This window comes from Polypterus senegalus, chromosome 4, assembly GCF_016835505.1.
Source record: "Polypterus senegalus isolate Bchr_013 chromosome 4, ASM1683550v1, whole genome shotgun sequence".
Lineage (NCBI taxonomy): Eukaryota > Metazoa > Chordata > Cladistia > Polypteriformes > Polypteridae > Polypterus > Polypterus senegalus.
In genome coordinates, this window is record NC_053157.1 from 72,243,509 (window position 1) to 72,271,073 (window position 27,565).

General features: G+C 37.4%; 1 protein-coding gene across 7 annotated transcripts in view; it reads left to right on the forward strand.

Moving 5' to 3' along the window:
• The window catches only part of add1 (adducin 1 (alpha)), a 121,444-nt gene that overhangs the window by 59,333 nt on the left and 34,546 nt on the right, over positions 1 to 27,565 (forward strand). For 5 of the 7 annotated variants that reach the window (XM_039750866.1, XM_039750860.1, XM_039750862.1 and 2 more), the window contains exons 7-11: positions 4,515 to 4,658; positions 5,050 to 5,148; positions 13,218 to 13,394; positions 15,916 to 16,260; positions 27,103 to 27,204. In XM_039750866.1, the coding sequence (XP_039606800.1) occupies positions 4,515 to 4,658; positions 5,050 to 5,148; positions 13,218 to 13,394; positions 15,916 to 16,260; positions 27,103 to 27,204 (867 nt within the window). The remainder of the gene's footprint in view (positions 1 to 4,514; positions 4,659 to 5,049; positions 5,149 to 13,217; positions 13,395 to 15,915; positions 16,261 to 27,102; positions 27,205 to 27,565) is intronic. The other 2 variants (XM_039750861.1, XM_039750863.1) reach the window with 1 other exon arrangement.

Sequence of the window (27,565 nt, forward strand, 5' to 3'; positions counted from 1 at the left end):
TGTCTCCAGTTTTTTGGTCATCGTCACCGTCTCCAGCCCATATAACATAGCTGGTCTCACTACTGTCCTGTAGACCTTCACTCTTGCTGATATCCGTCTGTCACAATTTACTCCTGACCCTCTTCTTCATCCATTGCACCCTGACTGTAGTCTTTTTCAACTCTCTTCCACAATCCCTGTTTTTCTGTACTGTTGATCCCAAGTATTGAAACTCCTCCACCTTTACCAAATCTACTCCCTGCATTCTCGCCATTGCACTGACCTCCCTCTCATTTACACATTTTCAATATTCTGTCATGTGACTACTGATCTTCATTCCTCTCTCCTCTAGAACATATCTCCACCTCTCCAGGGTCTCCTCAACCTGCTCCTAACTGTCACTACAGAGCACAATGTCATTAGCAAACATCATAGTACACGGGGACCCCTGTCTTGTCCCATCTATCCACCTATCCATCACCATTGCAAATAAGAACAATGATCTTTATTTATATAGCACATTTTCATACAAATAATGTAGCTCAAAGTGCTTTACATAATGAAGAAAGAGGAAAAAAAGACAAAGTAAGAATTAAAATAAGGGAACACTAATTAACATAGAATACAAGTAAGGTCTGATGGCCAGAAAAGAACAGGAAAAAAAAAGCTCCAGATGGCTGGAGAAAAAGTAAAATATGCAGGGGTTCCAGGCTATGAGATCTTCCAGCCCCCTCTAGGCATTCTACGTAACATAAATGATCAGTCCTCATTGTATTTAGGGTTCTCATGGAAGGACTTGATGATGACTGTCATGTGGGCTTCTGGCCTTTTAATCCATCAATGTAGGGACATCATGGTGCTTTCATTATGTGGTGGTGGTGCAGATCTTCACCACAGAAAACCGGAAAAAGAACAGAAGAGAGAGTAGGGTTTAGTACGGATTTTGGAGCCACCATGAATAGTAATGATAATTAATTGAATATACAGAGCATCAGGGTTAAACTAAAACGAAGTTATGGGAAAGCCATGTTAAAGTAATGTGTTTTTAGCAGTTTTTAAAGTGCTCCATTGTATTAGCCTGATGAATTCCTATTGGCAGGCTATTCCAGATTTTAGATTTTATAACGGCAGAAGGCCGCATCACCACTTCTTTTGAGTTTAGCTCTTGGAATTCTAAGAAGACACTCATTTGAAAATCTAAGGTTACGATTTGAAATGTAAGGTGTCAGATATTCCAAAATATAAGATGGGGCGAGATTATTTAAGGTTTTGTAAACCATACAGTAAGCAGTATTTTAAAGTCAATTCTGAATGACACAGGTAACCAGTGTAGTGACATCAAAACTGGGGATATGTGCTTGGATTTTCTTTTCCTAGTTAGGATTCTAGCATCTGCATTCTACACTAGTTGCAATCGATTGATGTCTTTTTTGGGTAGTCCTGAGAGGAGTGCATTACAGTAATCTAGCTGACTGAAAACAAAAGCGTGAACTGATTTCTCAGCATCTTGCAATGTTATAAGAGGTCTACCTTTTGCTATATTTCTTAATTGAAAAAATGCTGTCCTAGTGATCTGATTAATATGTGATTAAAATTTCAGGTCAGAGTCAATAATTACCCCTAAATTCTTTACCTCCGTCTTGACTTTTAATCCTAATGCATCAAGTTTATTTCTGATAACCTCATTATATCCATTATTGCCACTAAAATTTCAGTTTTGTCTTTATTTAGCTTGAGAAAATTACTACTCATCCATTCAGAAACACAAGTAAGACATTGTGTTAGTGAAACAACAGAGTTGGGGTCATCAGGTGCTATTGATAAATACAGCTGCATGTCATCAGCATAGCTGTGATAGCTCACGTTATGCCCCTAGATAATCAGATAGAAAGGGCTCAGATCTGATCCCTGATGTAATCCCACATCCAAGTAGACCTCACCACTGTCACACTTTCTTTGTACATATCCTGTACAACTCTTCTCTGCCTCTCCTGACTTACTCATGCAATACCACAGTTCCTCTCAAGGCACCCTGTCATATGCTTTCTCCAGCTCCACAAAGACGTAATGCAACTCTTTCTGGCCTTCTCTATACTTCATCAACACTCTGAGAGCAAACATCACATCTGTGGGGCTCTTTCCTGACATGAAACCATACTGCTGCTCACTAATCTCCACCTACTTTCTTAACCTAGCTTCCACTACTCTTTCCCACAACTTCATGCTATGTCATCACTTTTATCCCTCTGTAGGTACTACAGCTCTGCACATCCCCCTTATTCTTAAAAATTGGTACCAGTACACTTCTCCACTCCTCAGGCATCCTCTCACGTTCCAAGATTCCATTAAACAATCTGGTTACAAACTCCACTGCCATCTCTCCCAAACACCTCCACGCTTCCACAGGTATGTCACCTGGATCAACGGACTTTTCATTCTTCATAGCTGTCCTTACTTCCTCCTTGCTAATTTGTTGCACTTCCCGATTCACTATCACCCCATCATCCAACTTTCTCTCTCTCTCTCTCATATTCTCTTCATTCATCAGCCTATAAAGTACTCTTTCCATCTGTGCAACACATTCTCCTTGTTTGTGAGTATGTTTCCATCTTTATCCTTTTTTTCACCCCATCCTGCTGCACATATATCTCAGCTCTGTCCCTCCGTCTTGCCAGCCGGTACATGTCCTTTTTCTCGCTCCTTAGTGTCCAACCTCTCATAAAACATGTCATATGCCTATTGTTTAGCCTTCACCACCTCTGTCTTCACCTTATACTTTATCTCCTTGTACTCTTATTTACTTTCTGCATCTCTCTTCTTCTTTGCCAGCCTTTTCCTCTGTGTACTCTCCTGTACTTCCCCATTCCATCAGCAGGATTCCTTTCAGTCCAGATGTCATGCCAAGCACCCTTTTTGCTGTCATCCTTACTACTATCTGGCAACTCATCACTGCCGCCCAGTGACAGTCTTACCCCCTCCGTGGACTCAACCTTGCAGCCTTCCTTTTTCAATGTCCACCATTTGATCCTTGGCTCTGTCCTCACTCTCTTCTTCTTCTTCTTCTTGGTCTCCATCGTCATCCTACAGACTACCATCCCATGCTGCCTAACTACACTTTTCCCTGCCTCCACTTTGCAGTCTTCAGTATCCTTCATATTGATGCCCCCTACATAGGATATAATCTACCTATGTGCATCTTCCTCCACTTTTGTACATCACTCTATGTTCCCCCCTCTTCTTAAAATATGTTTTCACCACAGCCATGTCCATCCTTTTCGCAGATTTCCCCATCATCTGACCGTCTTCATTCCTCCCCTTGACACCATACCTACCCATCTTCTCTTCATCCCCTCTGTTCCCTTTACCAACATGTCCATTGAAATCCTCTCCAATCGCCACTCTCTCACCCTTGGGTACACTGTCCTTCACTTCATCCAACTAGCTCCTGAAATCTTTTTCATCCGTTGCACACCCAACTTGTGGGGTATATGCACTAACAAAAGTCATCATCACACCTTTAATTTTTAGTTTCATAATTATTACTCTGTCTGACACTTTTTTTTTCCTTCCAACCTCCAAAACACTCTTGACATACTGTTCCTTCAGAATAACCACTACCCCATTTCTCCTCCCATCCACACCATGATGGAACAATTTGAATCCACCTCTGATCCACCTGGCCTTACTCCCCTTCCATTTAGTTTCTTGCACACACTGCATCATCCTTCCTTTTCTCAATGAAACCGGCCAACTCTCTCTCCCCTTACCAGTCATGCTGCCAACATTCAAATTTCCTACTTTTGGTTCTTCTCTCTTTACCTTCCTCCTGTACTCTGCCTCCAGACATGTCTCTCCTCCCTTCTTCTCTTTCTTCAGCCAACAGCCTCCCAATTTCTGACAGTGCCCTGTTGGCTAACACCACTGGTGGCAGCCGTTGTTAACTCGAGTCTCGACTAATCTGGTATGGAAATCTGTATTGTTGTCCACATATTGATCTGGCAAAATTTTAAACCAGATGCCCTTCCTGACATAACCTTCCCCATTTATCCAGGCTTGGGACTTCCACGAAGAAACACACTGGTTTGTACATCCTCTATGGCATGATTGAAGATAATGCAGACATATTGATAATAAATTAATGGCATCCATTAAGAAATTCAAATGCAAAAAAAACCCACATTTGATCATAGTCTTTTGATTGCTTTGGCTTTGCTGTTGCTGACTTGCACTTTGTGTCTTTATAGAGGTTCTGGCTTTCTGTTTCTTCCTGTTACACACTTTTCTTACAGCAAAATGTTTTAATTAGATTTATTAATTTACCTCCTATAAGTTATTTCAATTTTTAATACACTCCTGTCTGTCTCTATATTTGCAACTTCCCAGTATCAGCAAATTTTCCCTTTTTATGAGGCTTAGTATTTTTGCTTATCTTAGACAGTCTGCTTATTTTAATTGCTAATAGAGAGCAGGTGATGAATTATTAAAAAGTACAGTGGTAGTAATTTCCTCATGTTGTGTTTCTTATAATTTGTTAGGTATCTGCAATGAAGTGTGGTTTGCTGCCTATCTCTCCTGAAGCACTTTCTCTGGGAAATGTAACTTACCATGATTACTGTGGGATCCTAGTTGATGAAGCAGAAAAGGTCCTCATACAAAAAAACCTCGGTCCAAAAAGCAAGGTACAAATGATAGGGGATTTGCTGGTGGAATGTTCAGAGAAATAAAATTTGTTAGAATTTTGGTATTTGGTAAACATGAATGATTATAAAACGTGGCAGTTCGGTGGCAATGTGGCTAATGCTGAAGCCTCACAACTCCAATGGCCTTTCTTTGAATCAATGCATATATAAAATATTTATGTTCCTGTTAATGTGTTTCCTTGGTAGTCATAATTTGGAAACTTCTAAAGACTTATTACAATATAACAATTATTATAACAATAATCAGGAGTTTTCTAGAACTATCTTATACAATAAAAGGATATTTCTGTCTCCCACCTTTTTAAATATAGACAATGATATTACTCAAATATTTACTATTACAGAAAAAAATTCCTTTTCATTTTTATAGGTTCTTATTTTAAGAAATCATGGTTTGGTTTCAGTTGGTGAAACAGTGGAGGAAGCATTTTACTACATTCACAACCTAGTTAGAGCATGTGAAATTCAGGTAAGTGTATGTGGAGAGAGCATTTTACATAGTATTTTTTAACTAGTGTAGTTTTTTTTATATATAATAGAGTACTGTGTTTTGTAGAACTCATATAGAAATGCAATGTCTAAGCACATAATGTACATAACTACAGTACATTATTGAGAAACATCTGTTTTGGTTTTTTTTTAGTATCTGTATGACAGATTGAAAATGCTTGTCACACTTTAACAGAAACTGACTAAATTTGGTTAGTAGTGCCTTCCTTCTAGAAATGTACACTCTGATCCAGAAATATTGGCATTCCTCAAGAAATGAACAAAAGCATCAATATAAGTCTTCTTCTTTCAGCTGCTTCCATTAGGGCTTGCCACATCAGATCATCTTTTTTCATGTCTTTCTGTCTTCTGCATCTTGTTCTGTTTCACCCATCACCTGTATGTCCTCTCTCACCACATCCATAAACCTCCTCTTAGGCCTTCCTCTTTTTCTCTTACCTGGCTGCTCTATCCTTAACATCCTTCTCCTAATATACTCAGCATTTCTCCTCTGCACATGTTCCAACCAACGCAATCTCGCCTCTCTGACTTTGTCTCCCCACCGTCCAACTTGAGCTGACCCTCTAATGTACTCATTTCTAAGCATATCCATCCTCGTCACACCCTGTGTAAATCTTAGCATCTTTAACTCTGCAACCTCCAGCTCTGTCTACTGCTTTCTGGTCAGTGCCACTGTCTCCAACCCATGTAACATAGCTGGTCTCCCTACCATCCTGTAGACCTTCTCTTTCACTCTTGCTGATACCCGTCTGTCACACATTTTTCTTGACACTCTTCATCACCCATTCCACTCTGCCTGCACTCTCTTCTTCACCTCTCTTCTGCAATCCCTGTAACTCTGTACTGTTGATCCCAAGTATTTAACACTAGAATTACCAGAGCCTACGAAAAAACTCGTAATTCCGTCCCACCTTAAACTGCTTCTTAAATCCCTTCACACCTCTCCGCCAGCGCCCTTTGTCTTCTAAATGTGCTGATAAAGAGAAGCTTGGAGCAGCCGGCTATTCCATCCCCCCACCAATTTAGAACGTGCACGAATTTCAGCTTGGTTGAGTATTTGGGAGTGAAGTGGAGTTTTAGAGTGGAAATAATAGATCGTTGTTTGGAACACACGCATTTCATGTCTGTTCCGTTTCTACAGTAATCTGTGTCAACACATTGTTAAAACAGAAACGTTTTTATATTCTAGTAGTAGATGACAAAATGTAGGCATAAACTATATAGTGTATGAGGCCTGAATTTCAAATAGCAAAGAAACATTTTCACAAGAATAACACAATTGCGCTTTTATTCAAAAATATAACTGCAGAAACAAAAAGCCGCCTTAACATGTGACATTGACAGCAGTTTATTGTAACTGCCTCCGTGGTTCAATAGACTTAGCCCCCGCTTGGGAATCAAGAGATCACGGGTTCGATCCTGCGCCCCTCCGTTTTGAGAAGTAAACTGCTCTTAGTTTTACTGTTTTAGAATAAAAGCATACATTTGATTTCAGTCTGTAACAGCCGGTGCAATTTATGATCCTTGTAAAGGTTAGCTTTTTTTTTTTAATTTACTTTTCATTCTCTCAGTCGCGTTCAGAATCAATCCATACAACCCCATCTGACACGGCTGTTTTCACTAAAGACGCGCTATAGCTCTGCAGTGTACCACGATGCATACTAACGCCAAACCCCGAACCCCACCCCCCCCATCCCCAGGGTTCTGACACACAAACGCTGGCGAAGCTGCCTTCTTTGTATCTCACCGTCACTTGCTTTTCTTTTTATTCAGTTTTATTGCGTGTTCCTGCCAGTCCCCGCATGTTGCTGTATGCTGTTTCTTTTGTACTCCAGGACATGCAGAGGAAAGAATGGTAAAGACCAGTAACTTCGGCGCTATAGCTCTGCAGTGTACCACGATGCATACTAACGCCAACCCCCCCATCCCCGGGTTCTGACACACAAACGCTGGCGAAGCTGCCTTCTTCATATCTCACCGTCACTTGCTTTTCTTTTTATTCAGTTTTATTGAGGGTTCCTGCCAGTCCCCGCATGTTTTTTCTGTCCCCGCATGTTTCTTTTGTACTCCAGGACTTGCAGAGGAAAGAATGGTAAAGACCAGTAACTTCGGCGCTATATGCAATCATCAGACACTCCCCGTCTGCCCGTGTCAGTCAAACACAGGAACATATATTGGTGTAAAAGTATAACAAAAGTGCACTTTTATTCAAGTGCACTTTTTCCATCGCCTTTTCCTGTAAGAAGCAATGTACACACTTCTCTCTCTGCTGTGGTTTCTATTACACACCTGAAAGAAAGAGACAATATATGTGAAAATATCATCGCACTAATGCAATATTATTTGAAAACGAACAGCGTCAGATCGGGTGTGAATTTATGCAGGAACTGGAAATTCTCTGATGTGGGACCTTCCCCCAGGGAAGAAAGTACAGTGTCAGGTGCTCATTCAGTGTAATAGAAACCATAGCACAGAGAGGTGTGTACACGGCAACAAGTACACGTGTCGTAAATGTAGGAAGGACGGTTCTTGGGTGTGTGGGAACTGTTAATATTTGAATGTGATTATTTTATATAGCACGGAATGAAAATCAGCACTTCTTAGCATTGCACCATGCAAGCTGTCGTATCAATCGCCTACTGTAACTTGCGTTCTTTTTTCTTCGGTTATACAGGTAGTTTTGAATAAAAGTACACTTGTTTTGTTTGCGAAATGAAGTGTCTGCGCACTTTTCGTGGCATTACACGTGTATTTTTTGAGCATGCTCAAACACAGGAACATAAGTTGGTGTAAAAGTATAACAAAACAACGGGTAGATGTGGAGTGTCTGATGATTGCATATAGCACCGAACTTACTGCTCTTTACTATTCTCTCCTTTGCATGCCCTGGAGTACAAAAGAAACAGAATACGGACGCGCTATAGCTCTGCATTGTACCACGATGCATACTAACGCACCCCCCACCCGGTTCTGACACACAGACGCTGGCGGCTACCTTCTTCGTATCTCACCGTCACTTGATTTTCTTTTTATTCAGTTTTATTGAGTGTTCCTGCCAGTCCCGCATGTTGCTGTATGCTGGATATTTTCACATGTATTGTCTCTTTCTTTCAGGTGTGTAATAGAAACCACAGCATAGAGAGAAGTGTGTACATTGCTTCTTACAGGAAAAGGCGATGGAAAAAGTGCACTTTTGTTATACTTTTACACCAATATATGTTCCTGTGTTTGAACGACACGGGCAGATGGGGAGTGTCTGATGATTGCATATAGCGTCGAAGTCACTGGTCTTTACCATTCTTTCCTCTGCATGTCCTGGAGTACAAAAGAAACAGCATACAGCAACATGCGGGGACGGGCAGGAACCCTCAATAAAACTGAATAAAAAGAAAAGCAAGTGACGGTGAGATACAAAGAAGGCAGCTTCGCCAGCGTTTGTGTGTCAGAACCCTGGGGATGGGGGGAGGGGGGTTCGGGGTTTGGCGTTAGTATGCATCGTGGTACACTGCAGAGCTATAGCGCGTCTTTAGTGAAAACAGCCGTGTCAGATGGGGTTGTATGGATTGATTCTGAATGCGACTGAGAGAATGAAAAGTAAATTAAAAAAAAGCTAACCTTTACAAGGATCATAAATTGCACCGGCTGTTACAGACTGAAATCAAATGTATGCTTTTATTCTAAAACAGTAAAACTAAGAGCAGTTTACTTCTCAAAACGGAGGGGCGCAGGATCGAACCCGTGACCTCTTGATTCCCAAGCAGGGGCTGAGTCTATTGAACCACGGAGGCAGATACGATAAACTGCTGTCAATGTCGAATGTTAAGGCGGCTTTTTGTTTCTGCAGTTATATTTTTGAATAAAAGCGCAATTGTGTTATTCTTGTGAAAATGTTTCTTTGCTATTTGGACTTCAGGCTTCATACATTATATAGTTTATGCCTACATTTTGTCATCTACTACTAGAATATAAAAAAACGTTTCTGTTTTAACAATGTGTTGACACAGATTACTGTAGAAACGGAACAGACATGAAATGCGTGTGTTCCAAACAATGATCTATTATTTCCACTCTAAAATTCCACTTCACTCCCAGATACTCAATCAAGGCATGAGCTGAGAGAAGTTCGTGCAAGTTCTAAATTGGTGGGGGGATGGAATAGCCGGCTGCTCCAAGCTTCTCTTTATCAGCACATTTAGAAGACAAAGGCGCTCGGAGAGGTGTGAAGGGATTTAAGAAGCGATTTAAGGTGGTACGGAATTACGAGTTTTTTCGTAGGCTCTGGTAATTCTAGTGTTAAACTTATCCACCTTCGCCAACTCTACTCCTTGCATCCTCACCACACCACTGACCTCCCCCTCATTTACACATATGTATTTTGTCTTGTTCCTACTGACCTTCATTCCTCTCCTCTCTAGAGCATATCTCTACCTCTCCAGGGTCTCCTCAACCTGCTCCCTATTATTGCTACAGATCACAATGTCATCAGTAAACATCATAGTCCACGGGGACTCCTTTCTAATCTCATCTGTCAACCTGTCCATCACCATTGCAAATAAGAAAGGTTTTAGAGCCAATCCCTGATGTAATCCCACATCCACCTTAAATAGATCCGCTATTCCTACCACAGACCTCACATCACAGTCAAACTTCCCTCATACATATCCTGTACCACTCTTATGTACTGTACTTCTCTGCCACTCCCGACTTTTTCATAGAATACCATAGCTCCTCTCGATGCACCCTGTCATATGCTTTTTCCAGGTCCACAATGACGCAATGCAACTCCTTCTGGCCTTCTCTATACTTCTCCATCAATATCCTCGGAGCAAACATCGCATGTGTGGTGTTCTTTCTTGGCATGAAACCATACTGCTGCTCACTAATCATCACCTCACTTCTTAACCTAGCTTCCACTACTATGCCCCTGTAGTTACTACAGCTCTGCACATCCCCCTTATTATTAAATATCAGCACCAGTACACTTCTTCTCCACGCCTCAGGCATCCTCTCACTTTCCAAGATTCCATTAAACAATCTGGTTAAAAACTCCTCTGCTATCTCTCCTAAACACCTCCATGCTTCCACAGGTATGTCATCTGGAACAACAGCCTTTCCATTTTTCATCCTCTTCATAGCTGCCCTTACTTGCTCCTTGCTAATCCGTTGCACTTCCTGATTCCCTACCTTCACATCATCCAATCTTCTCTCTCTCTCATTCTCTTCATTCATTAGCCTCTCAAATTACTCTTTCCATCTGCTCAACACACTCTACTCGTTTTTGAGTACATTTCCATCTTTATCCTTTATCACACTAACCTGCTGCACATCTTTCCCAGCTCAGTCCCTCTGTCTAGCCAATCTGTACAGGTCCTTTTCTCCCTCCTTAGTGTCCAACCTCTCATACAACTCATCATTCGCCTTTTCTTTAGCCTTCACCACCTCTCTCTTCACCTTGTGCCTTATCTCCTTGTACTCTTGTCTACTTTCTGCATCTCTCTGACTGTCCCACTTCTTCTTCACCATCCTCTTCCTCTGTATACTCTCCTGTACTTCCCCATTCCACCAGCATGTTTTGTTTTCATCCTTCCTCTGTCCAGATGTCACATCAACCGCCCTTCTAGCTGTCACCCTTACTACATCTGCTGTAGTTGCCCAACTGTCTGGTAACTCTTCACTGCCACCCAGTACCTGTCTTGCCTTCTCCCTAAACTCAACCTTGCAGTCTTCCTTTTTCAAATTCCACCATTTGATCCTTGGCTCTGACCTCACTGTCTTCCTCTTCTTGATTTCCAGCGTCGTCCTACAGACCACCATCTTATGCTGTCTAACTGCACTTTCCCCTGCCACCACTTTGCAGTCTTCAATCTCCTTCAGATTGACTCTTCTGAATAGGATGTAATCTACCTGTGTGCATCTTCCTCCACTCTTGTACGTCACCCTATGTTCCTCCCTCTTCTTAAAATATGTATTCACCACGGTCATGTCCATCCTTTTAGCAAAGTCCACTATCATCTGACCTTCTTCATTCCTCTCCTTGACACCGTACCTACCCATCACCTCTTTGTCTCCTCTGTTCCCTTCACCAACATGTCCATTGAAATCCGCTCCAATCACCACTTTCTGTCCCTTGGGTACACTGTCTTTCACTTCATCCAGCTCACTACAGAAGTCTTCTTTCTCATCCATCTCACACACAACTTGTGGGGTATATGCACTAAGAACATTCATCATCACACCTACGCAATTTCTTCTCCCATCAACACCATAATAGAACAGTTTGAATCCACTTCCAATCCACCTGGCCTTACTCCCCTTCCATTTAGTCTCTTGCACTCACATGCACAATATATCAACCTTCCTGCTCTCCATCATATCTGCTAACTCTCTTAAAGTTCCTACCCTCCGTTCTACTCTCTACCTTCCTCCTCTCTTCATGCCTCTGGACACCTCTTCCCTCCTCTTCTTCGGCCAACAGTAGCCCAATTTTTGCCAGCACCCTGTTGTCGGTCATTATTAACCCGGGACTTGACCAATCCAGTATGGAAATTTGTATTGTTGTCCGCTTGTTTATCTGGCAAAATTTTACACCGTTTGCCCTTCCTGTTGTAACCCTCCACATTTATCTGGGTTAGGGACCGGCACGAAGAAACACTGGTTTGTGCATCCCCCGTGGCTGGGTTAAAAGCATCAATACTATGCATATAATATTACTAATTTTCCTCAGATATTTGTTAAAAATTGCTAACTGTTCATTTAATAAAAATTTAACTTTGGAAAAGTTCTATTCCATCAAAAATATGTGGGAAAATTATCCCTTAAAGAATACTATAAATAGAAGCAAAGAAATTTGCATTTTCGGGGTAAAATACAAATTACTCCATATTGCTTTTAGTGTCTAGGAACACACATCGTGGAGGATACTAAAAGGCAAAGAGGAACCCAAAGATCATAGTTTCACAACTGCAATGTTTAGCTTGTATTTTTGCTGTTTCAAAGTCAATAGTGACCCACCATCTGCATGGCCCTGAAGCTTTTTAGGCTGAGACCAATACACAAATCCCTGTGTCTGAACTTTGCCAAGTAGCGGTGGAATTACAGCAGGGTGAACTGGAAAATTCATTGTAGGCATTAATATGTTCCAGACCAAATTCATCATTTTCAAAAGTAAAGATACAGATTTCTGATAAGGAGAATAGCTGTATGTAGTAGATAACCTTTAACCTGGTAAAGCAGAAAATAAGTGAAACATTATAGTTTGCCAGTCATTGTGTTTATTTCCATCTTTATTTACTGTTATAAATTGGTTGTTACATCAAAGAGTAACATCATTACTGCAGCATGATGAAATTAAGCTTCTGTATTGCATTTCTAGGCTTGCTCAAGGTGTCAAGTAAGAGTGAAGCCAAATGATATAGCATGGGAATTTAGGTAATATACAGTGATTGCTACCTTCTGGAGGTAATCAGGTGCTGCTATCTAAAATAACACCAGAGGGTGGATTCAGGCCATATTGAAAGTATTATATCTCTCATCAGGACAAAAATGTTTCGGGGGTAGCTGGAGATAACTGCTAGAAAGAGGAACCCAGAGAAGTCCTAATAAGCCTGTTACTGTTGCTTTCTTCCCCATCATTGATGATACTAGAAAATAAATCTCATTGTTTTCATTGTCTGAAGATAGCATGTTTACAATACAGATTTACAATATAAAATGTTATATATAAAAACTATCATTTATCACTTTTTGTGTTCCCCTATTTTCAATTGAAAGTTTAATATAAGTTTTTATTTTTTATTTTCATTTCATAAATTACTACACAAGATACAAAATGTCACTTTCTATATAGACATGCTGTACAGATGTAGAGAGAGAGCATTTATTAATATTATATAAAAGAGAATCCGTAAGTAAAATGAAAATAAAATAAATCCTAGTATTCAGGATTTTTTTTCAAATTTTTTGTAGTAGTACTATCACTAGCATTGCATAGTGCTAAAATATTTAACTTCAAATATACATATATTATAGGTTCGTACCTTAGCTAGTGCTGGAGGTCCAGATAATCTTGTTTTCCTGGATCCTGAAAAGTATAAAGCACGGTCACGTACCACAGAGCCCATGACTGGAGAGGCAAACGGATCACATCCAAAGTGGCAGATTGGAGAACAAGAGTTTGAGGCATTAATGCGAATGCTGGATAATCTGGTAAGTTTAACATTTCTCATTTTTGTGCTTCTAGTGCTTTTTAAACAAGTCAGAACTGAATATGTAGTAGTTCATTTAGTGGGTTGTAATTGTTCTTTTGTTTTCTTGCAGTTATTTTTGTCAGTTACATGTAAGTGATTGCAGATATGCTCGTCCATCTTGAATGTTGATTCATTCAGATGGTAAGATATTAAAGGTGTGAAAGGAATGTTCTTGTATTGCCATTGATAATTGATATCTAATATATATGTACTCTATAATATGAGAACTGACTTCTTCTATCAAGTCGTTTTGCTGTTTTAGTGTCTATTACCATTGTGACTTCTTCCAGTGGTTTTTGCTCATCAGTGCTGTCGTGTAGCTCTAATTCTTAAAACATATTGTCAATAGATATCAATGTTTAAGTATTTTTGGCAACCAATAGTGAGTACTTCATGAATACTGTAGGCTGATACTGAATATCAATACAGATACTTTTATTAGAAATAAATGAATAAAATAGAATTAAATTTATAAGCCTTGTTAGGGAGAACACTAAAAAAAAAATCAGGTTCTTTAAATATATAACATTTTCACTGTTTGTTCTTTTATCTATAAATCTCAACACTGCCCTAAAACTCCATTCAGAGTCTGCAAGCACAGGGGGCTAGCAAAGGTTTTCCTTCTAAACTAGTCAAGAAATGAATTTGGATTCTGCCTGGTCAGTAGTTAAGAACACTTTCTTGTCTCAGGATATTAGGTTTAGATATATATGTCTGTGTTTCAGAAATTGCATCATGTGCAAAGAATTTCATCAGAAGTTGTAGATAGACACAACAGTGGAACTTTTTTTTTTTTTCTTCTCTGGTGGCTCTTCTTCAGCACAGGAAGCTTTATCTGACGTTTCTACATTTTTCATAAAGAACTTCCAAGGTGTCTTTGACATTGGTTTCACAAAACCTTAAAGTAACAGTGCTTGTCCCTGTTTAATAATACACTTATAAATAACAGTTTGTAACCAAAGTAGGCTATGAAGTAAACTAAACAAGTGTATATATACTGTAGTGGTGAAAGCAGGGAGTTACAAAGGTATAGAGTTCTTCACATTAGTGTCGGTGTGTGGATAAATTGCATAATTTTGTATTGTACTAATTAAACATATGCATGATACATGAATAAGCACAAGCATCTACCTTTTCTGGAATTGTCTTTTTGATGTTAATGCCGGCAGCAAAATCAAAAGTACTGTTTTGTCAGTAATTCTAAAAATACATTATCTTCCGATTCTGTTACTAATGATGTATTAGACATAAATAACAGACATTATTTGGTCAGTTGAAAAGCCCACTTTTAAATGCAAGCACCACTGCCCGAGTACCAGCTCTACTACTGCTAAGACTGTTGCTAATCAGACAGATGACACTGTTTCCTTATAGCTACTGTATAATGCACCTATATGAAACCCAGAAAAAAAAATCACTTGTGATTGCTCAGATTCATTAAACTCGGCTATTTACCAGTTTTTCTTATTCCCCAATTATTCTTATTTTTTTCTTCTAGTGGCCAGAAGACTTAATGCACATACCGATCTAACCTTTATGTTAACAGAGGCACCAAGTCTTTTAATGTACTAAAGAATGCATTAGGATGGTCTTTAAGTATTTCCTCTTAATTATAGTTATTTATTTTACAGACTTCTTTATTCAAGTCACCTTGCCAAACATCTGCTAAATTAGTGTTATCATATAGCATTTGGCTGCAGCAGCCCTGTACTTTGGTGGAAAAGCATCACTGTTCAGCATGGTGCTTCAGGAAATGACATGTACCGTTGACTGCAGTAACACAGCCCAAGTGGAGCCATTTGAACCCTTGAATTTAATTTTGGATATTAAAGGGATTTGTCAAATAAATTCAGACATATTCTAAGTTCCACTATGAATGTAACTGCTCAGTAGGAAAAAACTTTGTACCCAGATTAACTGAATAAACACAAAAGTCATGCACAGAAGGACTAGTTTGTATACATTATGAAACTTTTAACATTTAAAAAGAGTTATCCAGATTAACAAATTGTCAATTTAACAATAGGTGGAATGGTGGCTCTGAGACTAGGGATCTGCGTTGGAAATCGGAAGGTTGCCTGTTCAAATCCCGTAAATACCGGAAGTGATTCTTCTCTGTTGGGTCCTTGAGCAAGACCCTTAACATGCAATTGCTCCGTGTTGGGTATGACGTTAACCTGCATTCAGCTGTGCAAGTATGTCCTCCGGCTTGGAGAATTGGCACTATAGTCACTGTAAAAACCTCATACATTTGAACTAGAAAGTGGTACTGAGTGGTCACATGGCTGCACTCAGGTCCTAACCTGGGATCCTGAGGTGATTTGTAGTTTGGTGGATGCAGCAACATGCTGTATCAGTGAATGCTCCCAAACTCTTCCTCCTTCTCCAATTTAACAATTGCTTTCTTATTCAACTTTACATTTATTTAAAAAAAAATAGTACTATTAATTTTAAATTTTGTTTTGTTTATATCTTTTCAGGGATATAGAACAGGCTATCCATATCGATGCCCAGCTCTTCGTGAAAAAACTAAAAAGTACAGTGATGTGGAAATTCCTCCTTCTGTCACTGGGTACTCATATATGGATGACAGTGATCCAGGTGCTCGTTCTCCTCTCAGACACAGTTTTCAGAAACAGCAACGAGAGAAGACAAGATGGCTGAACTCTAACAGAGTGGATGATGCCTCTGAAGAGGGGCCAAACGACAGCAGCCCTAAATCGAAGACTAAGGTGTGGACGAACGTTACACATGATCACGTGAAACCCTTGCTGCAGTCTCTCTCGTCCGGTGTCTGCGTGCCAAGCTGTATTACCAACTGCTTGGTCTGTGCCAACCTTATTGTTCATAGTTAGTTTTAAAACCAGTACCTGGAGGTTGTGAGAGTAACTAACTAACATTAAAGATGTACTCTTAGAAGAGTTTAACCTTTTGCATGCATCCCTTAAATATTGCTAAATCCTTTCTCTATTTTAAGCTTGTAATAGTAAATCATCCTTATTCTGTAAACTGCTTAAGATGCATGATGCATGCAAAATAGTACTTTTCTGATTGCATGCTTTTTCCTATCAAGACTTTGGTTAATTTTTGCTTCATCACAGCTTAGCTGAAATGGAGATGCTAACTTGGATATGGTTTTCTTTGTTTAGCTAACCAATCAGTATTTTTTTTCTGCTACTTATGCTCACTTTTGTTTACTGGGTATGTTACCATAAAGCCAAAAATTAAGCCATAATATGAATGTTACATTTAAAATGTAACTAGGTTTGTTGAGTCGTATTAGGATTTAGCAAATATTTGTACAGCAGTGGTCTTGTAAATCCAGTAATGTTAAATTAATACTTAATTCTTCTGTCACATACAAATTGTACTTGCATTTAAAGAGCAAGGTGAAATTTGTTCTAGACCACATGTTGAGGCAGAGGTGAGATTAGAGCCTGCAACCCTGAAAATTTAATGTCACTTCATTTAAATTTAGTAACAGTGGCTACCTGTTAAATTGCATTCTATTATTCTGTTAAATATAGAATCACAATAGCCAACATGTTTATGTATACTTTACAAAGAATTAAATGTACTAATGTCAGTGTCCATGTCCATCAAAGTCCTCATTTTAACCATCTAAATGATGTAGGCATTTTATTTTAAGCTTATTGAAACAGATATCTAGAAAATGTATAATTCAAGGTTAACAGTTTGATAGTGTTATTACCGTTGCTCTTGGTATAACTGTACAGGAGAAGAGACTGGAAGTTATTTTTTAGTTCTGTTGATGTTAGCCCTTTTAAATATAATTCCAATTAAAGCTGGTGCACTTCAACTTTTAACATGTATTTTAGTACATTGAAGCATTATACATTTCTAGATAAGTGAACTTAATTGTAATGCAAATGCACTGTCACTTTTTTAACAGATATCAAGGCAAATGTTATGGTCATATGTTTGCTTGGTTTTGAGCTTTTATGGTAACATCTTTTTCAGTATTTTTTGAATTAAATTACAGTATAGTGATATATCACTTTGAAACCTTTTATTTTGTTTACAAATAATGTCTTAAGCAGTTTTCTTCAATAGATTAATATTTTTCGTCCTTCTGTATGATGTCTGAATTAGTCTGCATTACCTCACAGCTTTCAAGTACTGCTCTTTAGCTGCATTTTGCATGAATGACTTGCATGAGTATAATTGACCATGATAAATGTCATTCCCTCCAGTATCAGCAGGGTGTGGCATGACTAAAAGTTTTTAGCCTGGTTATATAGCAGGCACTTACCGAAAGAAACTGCAAATTTATTTAGAATTTTGTTTCCTTTTTTCTTTTTGCTTATACAGTGTATATTGATATTAGAAGTAGGATATATAGAGGAAACTATACAGTTCTGTGACAAAGAAGTTTACCTATTCATGTAAAATGCATCACTTCTGGATGGTACCTGGGAGAAGTGCTCAGCTATTGGTCAGCCTATAGTATGTTACAGTGATAGACTTTCACGAGCACAACCACAGCAAGTAATTGTAATAAATAATAGTTTTTCTAATATAAATGTTGATGTTTTATGCACTAGATCATGTCTTCAGGCTATAGGTCAGGATTAATTAAAATAGTAGTAGTTTTCTTCCCCAACCATAACTGTTCTTCATATATTCTGAGGTTAATACAAACGCAGCAAACTAAATACAGTAGTCTACATTCCAGCACAACTATGCATGATAAGAAATTTCTGATATTTTTCTTTTTTATATTAAATTTCATCTTTCTCTCTCTCTCTCTCTCTCTCTCTGCATAGCCATTATTGGGAACAATTCAGTTTGAGCTGTGCAAAAGCAAGTCATGTCACTGACAGCTGCATGTTTAAAGCTTATCTTAACACCTTCCCCCACCCAACCTCTCCTAGGAGCAGAGGGTGATGGGTAGGAACCAACCAACTACAAGACACCAAATTCAATCTTTTTTTTTTTTTTTAATTTAAATAAGTTTTATATTATCTTTCTTTTTAGGTAGGTACTACTCTTTCCCGATTTCGCAATAGGAGCAGATTTTGGAAGATGAACTGCAGTGAAGGTTATGGATTTGGTTTGGCCCTGAAACATAAAAGATTAAGAGTAAACGACAGGAAAACAGAAGTGCATTTTGGTGTGCATTATAGGAAGAGATGAAAGAATTGGAGTCATAGATGGAAAAAATCTAGAGACAATACAAATACAGTGGAACCTCCGTTTGCGAGCATAATTCGTTCTGGAAACGTGCTCACAGTTCAAAACATCATATATCAAAGTGAATTTCCCCATAAGAAATAATGGAAGCTCAGATGATTTGTTCCACAGCCCAAAACTATTCATATAAAAATGATTAATACAAAATATAAAGTAAAAGTACATAAAACAAATTAACCTGCACTTTACCTTTGAAAAGAATCATGGCTGGTGTGAGTAAATTTCTAAACTCTTGTGGGATTCCACCCAACGGGTTGACACGCGGAAGAGCGTCCTAAGGCAATCGCAGTCTCCCAGCACAGTAGCAGTTTGCCGTAAAAGCGAATCCGATAAGATCGCTGACATGCTATAAGCGCCTGCCGTCGATGGGTGATACAAGGAACATTATAAATGCACAGGGCACATTACTGCTTGGCCACGACCCTGCCTGACTGCTATGGCTGTGTATAGGAGAGTGGGAGATCCTGCTACAATAAATAACCGCGTTTTTGCTGTTTCAAGCTGAATAAAGCTGGTGGTACTGAGACTCGGCTTTGTGTTTTGGGACGCAAGACGGGGACTCGCACGTCACAGCACACAGACACACAGTGTCACAATGCTGTAGTAAACGGTATACGCTCATATGGATGTTGACTATATGAGTGAGGCACGCCGACTCAGACGGAGAATAGGAGACGAGAGAGAGAGACACACACACACACGAGAGAGAAGAACCATCAGCTCAGTTGTGATCACATGATGCTCGGCAGACAAAGCGTATCCATACTACTCATATTGCAAGACCTCGCTCGTTTATCATGTCAAAATTTATTAAAAATTATAGCTCGTCTTGCAAAACACTCGCAAACTGAGGTTCCACTGTATTTAAAATATTAAGTGTAGTGTTCAAGGCAATGGGTGGTTGTGAAACAGCAATTAATGAGAGAGTTAAGTGTAAGATGTATAAAATGAAAGGAAGTGTGTGCAGGAGTGGCTAAATTAAAAAAAAAAAAATTCCATGTTGTGGCACACCTAAAACTCCTGATGGCGTTACTAGATATCCGTATAATGTGTTTGTATGTACTTTGCAGGCTGAAGTGTGTTTTTTTTAACAAATATATTACTGATTAACTGTGCACAGTGGCACACTTGTTAGCGCAGATGTTTACCTCTCATCTATCTAATTTAACCAAACATGGCACAACACACATTTTCCTGTCCTCTTACTATTTGAATAGACTCGCCAATCATCACACCTTTCTCTTGGTGACACTCTTAAAGGAGTAGTCTTACTCATTACATACAGCTTACATACACAAAGATATTACCTTCAAGACCCCAACAGAAAATCGTATTTCCCTTTTCCTTTTGCAAGCACAGATTTGCACATTTCCTGCTAGAACATATTTTTTGTGTAAATGTTTTCATAAGCATTCTAACAGATTTTGGTATACAAGTAATTTTTTTTTTTTTTCCCCAAACCCATACTAGAAGAATTTCATCTGGTATAGTGGTTAACCTTATTTATTGCCCACTCCTAGGCAGGAACCATAAATGATCAAAGGAAGGAAGGAAGGTTTTTGAGAAGGACTTAGGCCGAGTTTATACTTCATGCGACGCATGTTGCAACGGACACTCCTGCTACGCAAGCGTTTTACTGTTTATACTTGCGCGCGTACTTTCTGTAAATCTGGAAGAATCCACCAGGTGGCAGTGCAAGATATTATCATAGTGAGAACAGGTTCGGCTTCGCTGTGTTGTGAATTGCCTGGAACACCCATTAAATTCTGATGACACCTTACGGTAATATCTCTGAAAAGGATGTTTAATGATTAAATACATCAATCCAGGGATGTGGCCATTCCAGCAAGCATTGGGCACAAGGCAGAAACAATCCCTGGACAGGGCCTCTGGTCATGGCAAGGTGAATACAAGCACTCACATACACTTTAGTCATTTTAGCGGCACCAAATCTGCATATCTTTGGAAGGAAACCAGAGCACACTGTGGAAACACAGCAGGATAACATGTAAACTCCAGGCAGGGAACACCAGCCACGTGACTCCCTGCGAGACAGCAGTGCTACCGCTCCGCCACCATGTCACCCCCATGTGTATAATTAACAGTATTCATTATTTAAATGAAATTAACGATTTATCTGTAAAATGTAACATACCTACTTTAATGCATTTCATCATGAAAGTGATACCAAGCATAAATCTTAAGGATTCTAAATGTGCAGAGAGCTGGAATATCATTCATTTGCTGTGTTCTGTGTGGTGATCTATTGCTGCTTGCCACTGATGTCAGCTCAGGAGGAAGTCCCAGAAGCTCGTAGCGATTATATGAGGTTAAAGTGGGCATTTCGAGATTAAAACCAAAATTTCCACTTTAATCACAGAATAGACCTTTTCACCATGTCCTTAATTTTTTTTCTTTGTGGCTGTACATTATGTTGCTGTTGTGAAGTTGCAAAAAAAAAAAAAAAGACGGCACAAAAGATGGTATGTGATACTTTTGAAATGTATCGTGACATTATGATGGGAAATATACAACGCTTAAATATAAAAGCACCACAAATGCATCTGTATGTCGGCATTTTGCTTCACCACATCGAACCATTCATCAAACGTCAAAGCGAGTGTATCGATCCGTAGGATCCGAATAGCGACTTTCTGTCAAATGTAGATAGTAAACGGAGACTTTGACATCACATTCCAACTTTTATCACACTGCATCCCCGACTTTTTTCTGGTACTGCAACTCATGTACGTGTCGCGTTAATTTCTGAGGACCTGCTCAGAGAACCCTTCAAATGAACGCTGGGAACGCGTGGCAGCCATGATGCGTGCAAGTACGCGTTCTGAGTGTGAAGTATAAACGAGCCCTTAGGCTTAGTTGGAGAGACTTGGTGGCAAGAAAACTGAAAGAGTAGTATGGTCTGAGTGTAGAAAATGCTGCAGACATATAAATTGTGACAGATGAAAATTGGGAAGTATCTTCATGCATAAGAAGATGGTTCTTGTACGGGGTATAAAAACTTTGCTATTGCTATACAATTTTTAGAATATTGTTATCCACAAATAACTCCAATTTTTTTCGTCTTTGCCTAAAGTGCACCTTTGACATCACTGCTTTTTTTTTGAATCCAATACAGACCTAACATTTATTAATGGTTAAGCATATATCTGTGCTTAGTTATCCATGCATGGCAGTTTACTCTTCTAATATTATTTACTGAATTAGTTAATTTAAAAACAGTATGTTTTATAATTAAGGCATGCCTGTATAATTTTAATAATTTAAATGCATTTTGCTATTCACACATGTTAGTGAAAGGTATTTATGTTTAAATGACAGTGTTAAAACATCTATGTAAGAATTAAGTATGTAAATGTTTCATATGGAGTTTAGAATGTTTACATTTCACAACTCTGGTTAGAGTACAGTTATTTCCGTATACTAAATTTACATTTGAAACTGATGCGACTTTATTTTGAAAGTGTATAAGCAATACTCATGGGTGGTAGTGTAAAGGTTTTACCTGCCAGTCCCACGTTCCATGCTGCTTATCATCATTTAATATTCAAAATAACAATATATTAATAACATTACTGTATGCTGGTCATGTCTGTTTGTGTTTCTGCTATCTGTTAAAGGGGCTGCTTTGTTATTGTGCTCTAAGGTGCCATCTGAGTGATTCAACTTTATAGAAGTGATTTCTTTTTTTATGAAACAATTGCTGAAACAACAGTAAAAGCTATCAATTTTTTTGCTCACACAACTGTATATATCCAGAAATCAAAGAATGTTTTATTTACTGTAATGTTTTTGCATATTTATAGTCATTGAATTTAGTTTTCTCCAATGGTGTTATCAGATTGAATTTGTTTTGGCCATTATGAAGGAAAACATAAAATTTTGTCTTCCTAATTAAAGAAATGTAACAAAAGGTGGCTACATTCATTTTTATATTTAACATAATAATTTTGCTGAATGGAAGGGTCTGACAAAAAGTGAAATGTGTATGTCTGTGCGTATGTACGTGTGTGTGTTTTTAAAAAAAAAAAAAAATAGTATATATATTTATGTACACACACACAGACAAACACACATACATGCTGGCATGGTTATAGAAACCACAGGTATGTGGCTGTGTTGTCCTTGTCTGAATTTTTATGATATGATAGCAATTATTAAAGCATGAGTAATAAATATAAATATTTGTCCTACAGGCAAGGTTTAAATACGACTTTCTGAGATATATTGCGAGTTGTTGCTATTTCTATAATGACATTAGTTTAAACTAATTCCCTCTTATAGATATATATTTATAATGATGTCTAGATTGTTTTTTATGAATATTTTCTAAATTATCACTCTTGACATGTTCCAAAGCATGAGCAGTTTGTTACCAAATATTCTAAATTGACTTTTAATGATTATCTCTAATGAAAAGGTGGAGTAATTTTTTTTATCAGAGAAGAATGATGAGCAGTGAGTATGTCATACCTTCATGTTCATTCCATTGTCCCTTTTATAGATACACCTCATGTTACAAGATGGTTGTTTTTAAAAGCTTAGAAATTTAGAGTGTAAAAGCAAAGCAAGTTTTTTTTTTTTCTCTCCCCCCCACTCCTCCCCAGCCAGTAATGTATATAATTTGTACAGGTGGATCCCTATATGGGGGAATGTCTTAGTTCATTTGTATTGAATGAAAACAATAGTTACATATTAGAGTATATTGAAAACATAGGTTATAATGTTTAATGAAAAATAAATTATTTTAACTATGTGTAGTTAGGATATAGCGTGTTGGATGATGGATGGATGAAATTAGTGCATATTGTTTTTCTTTTAAGTCTTATAATTAAGAAACCTATAGTAGAAATCTAAAACTTTAAGTTAATGCCCAACTCATTTGTGAAAATCATTGTATTTCCCATTTTTAATAGTAACTGATTAACTGAGTCTTATCATCAAGTACATAGGCACTCTGCCATTTTTGTTATATCATAATTTGGCCTGTCATACCAATGTTAGATAATACAATTTCATAAATAGTTTACCAAATACGTGAATTTGCTTAAGTTTTCACCATCATACTAATGAAGGTTTAATGTTATAAAGATATTTTGGTTATTGTTAATATGTATATTAAAATATATATTTGATAGGTCCTCACATTAAAATTATTTTAGAAGGGTGCAGTGTTTACATTTTTTTCTTTGAATCTTTTATCGTAAATGTACCAGATTAGTTTTTAAGTTCACTGCACCCTCTGACTTTTTAAAATGTATATTATCCGAATATTGTACAGATGTGTTGTATATAAAAATTGAGACCCATTTCCTCTTAGATGTCGCTGTAAGCACTCAACATATATACATTTTGGGACTGAAATACGTTTAAATTAGCATGAAAAAATATTCCAGATATTCTTTTTAAAGTCCTATCCTTTTTTGAAATTTGTAATCCATGACATTGTGCAAAAATAAGTGTTTTACAGAAGCTGGCAGTATGTTTTAACTAAGTTTTAAGTAAATGTCATCCACTAACTTGAAAGTGAGTTAAGGCATGCATGTAGTGATCTGGGAATAATCGGGTCAGATCAGCAAAACTAGTAATAGACTTTAGGTTGTACAGATATATGAATATTGAAAGTAGTCTTAACACATTCAAAGCACAGATACACCAATAAATTATCTGTAATGTCTTTTCCACTGTAGTTTATTATTATTATTGTTGATGAGACATAAAGCCCTTACATTATGAAAACTATGCTTTTCAGCAATGAAAACACTTAATGTTGGTTTCAATTTGTATTTCTGGTTGAGGCTTTTGTCTTTTACTTACAAATTTCTCACCATAAATATGCCATCTAAATGCACGCTTTGCATTTACAATCATATATTTTATTTTCTCATTTTGATTTATCAGCTTTGTTTCAAACATTCTGTAGTAGTCCTTCTGTTATATCATACTTAACAGATGTATTGGCAGTGGATGTCTGAGACCAGCTAAGCAAAACTGTTCCTACAAACTGCTATAGCTACACAAAGGAGAGATGCGGCTGTTAGTATAGTTACAGGTGGAAATTCATGTAGAATCATGAGAGCATCAGTGAGTAAGCCACTTAAATAAAGATAAATTAAATAATCAGCTTGGCATGATGCTTTCAATTTTAGAAGCACTTGTGTAGTGTTTTGAGCTCCTGATGTAGCTTTTAATTGGCCTTGTCCTTAGGATCGAAACAACCAGGTTAAGGCCTATTTTAAGACTCTATTGCACTATTTATAGAACTACATAGGAAAAAGGGTATTTTGCCACCCAGAGGGATAAAAAACAAAAAAAACTTGTTTTTGTCAGCCAGAATACATTATTGAAATGCATCTGAATGTACTCAGTTTCTACCAACGTTTTATGAAGTTGGGCAGATTCCACAAAAACGGCAAGCACACAGTTTATACTCTAAATGACATACAGCCTCTGCCTTCAAAACTGTTAGTTTGCAATGCATAGTCAACCTTTTAGCAGATTTAACTTTTTTCCACCTCTTTCATCACCATGGGGCAGGGTTTGGATTACGATTAGCATTTTAATTTAGTTCCGATTATACATATAATGATTCATTTATTCATTCATCTTCAGAATGCGCTGATTCCATGTGTAGCTTGTAGATTGGTAGTAATGAAGAAAAAACTGTGTGAAATCGTGGTACATCACGGGATATATAGTCACATTTGTGTGTGTGTGTATACATTTAAAAAGCTAATTAAACATAAGTGAAAGTTGTATACAGAATAGACCTCAGCTTTATTTTGAAGGCTGCATCCTTCCTAATGTTTGCTTATGCAGCCATAGTTTAGATATTTAATGGTCATTTTAAATGTGCTTGGTAAGAAGTTAGAATATACTTGTTGACACAGACACAAAACGGCAAATGAAATGTATTACATCAGTGTTAACATGTTCATGCACCTTCATTGTTACTGCATAGATGTTTTGTCTATAATCTGCCATATACACAAGTCATTGTCAGTGTTCTTTTATGTGTAATTCATTAACATTTTATTAGTGACCTATAAATCAAAGATTAATTTAGCAAACTGCCACAATTAATTTTTAGATGCACATTTTATTTGATTTGTTGATTTTGTAAAGCCTGTTAATGGAGGTTTGAAATACTTGCTGTAAAATTAGTAGTGTAAATGTCTGGAATCAAGTTTTAGATCAGTTGAGCAATTCAAATATTTCTGGATCCTAGATTGTTTTGCTGTTTAATTTTTTACTTTTAGAATTGAGTGGTTTTATTGCTTATATGTTATTGAGAAGATAAAAACATTACATAGGACAGTGAACTCCTTTCAGAGTAATCTTAGTGTCCTAAAAATGTAATATAGAAGGGTAATGAGGATAAAACCATTCATTACTATCAAGCATTTTCACCAGTTTATAAAGTTAAACAAATTAACTTTGGTGATGCCCACTCATGCTCTTCAGACAAGTCAACATACATTGTTTAAATTTGCACATTATACCACCTTTCATAGCCTTTTTATGCTTTCAGTTGGCTTTGGTGTTTGTTTTGCAGAGCCATTTATCAATGATGACATTACAATCAATTTGTACTGAAGTTTTTTTTTTTTTTTTATTATATACAACCAGAAGCAACTGTTATTCAGCTGTGAAAAATTGACACTTATTAGCTTGTCTAATCTTGAAATCAAATCTTAATGACCTTTTTTTGGGAAAATAACAGTATTTGTGCTATTAAACTGAAATTCAAACATTTGATCTAGCAGCATTTTGATATTTTCAAACATGCCTCATCCAATGCAGGGATTTTACAGGGATGGGGGCTGGGGTGTTGGGCCAGAGCCTATCCTGGCAGCACTGTGGTAAGTATAGTAAGTCTAGTTTTTGACAATGCAAAAATAAACCAATGAAAGATCAAATTGTATACAACTTTTTCAACAGTTCCATCTTGGTCATTGCATTCTTCCTTTCTTTAATTGAACTATATTTTTAAGAGCTCAAGACACACATTTTAAACCCAAAGGTAAATGCTGTGATTTAAACTCAATTATCTATGTATCATTTAAAGCATGTTTTTGTAACATTACTGGATTTAGTAATAATCAATTTAAAATCCATTTATGTATTCATACAATCTTCAATAATTTATAAATAGATCTGGCTTTATTTTAGCTAAGGCCTGGTTGATAGTACTAATTCTAAGAATAGTCACTGGTAGAATCAGTCATACAGATTTGGACTCAATTCTCTTTAACATTAGTTCAGTACTTCTACTTGAAGGGTTTTTTTTTTTAATTGCCCAAAGTTTTTTTATCATCATTGATTATGTGCTCTGCTTGTGTTTCATTTAGAGGTGTTTGAGATGCATGATTTGTTATGATGCATTGACTGTTCCTTGTTTTGTAAGGCTTGTTAATGTTTTTCTAATGTTATAGTGGACAAAAGAGGAAGGACTTCGTCAAGCCTCCACTGCTGCACCAAATCAGTTTGTTCCTTTAAACACTAATCCTAAAGAAGTCCAAGAAATGAGGAATAAGGTGGGTTTTGAAGTAAAAATAAAACACAGTTCATATGCATAGCAATAGTGAAAAACACTTCTAAAAGTTGCATTTTAGTAATTTTTAAATGTATTAATATATAGCAAAGATAATGATGTTCATTCCTGTGTAGGTAAAAAATATATTTTCAAATATGTAAATTACTCCGTTAACTAAATAGTTCCTTACATTGTAAATAATTTGTATTTATGTAAATGGAATTTTGTGTACAGTGAATTAGAAATAAGTTGTACTACTTAAAAGCATGTCAGGAGATTTGTTTGTGAAGAACAAATGTCGACTAAGGGGTTATGCAGCAGCTCAGCTCTGTAAATGCACTGCACATGTTTACATGAGCTGA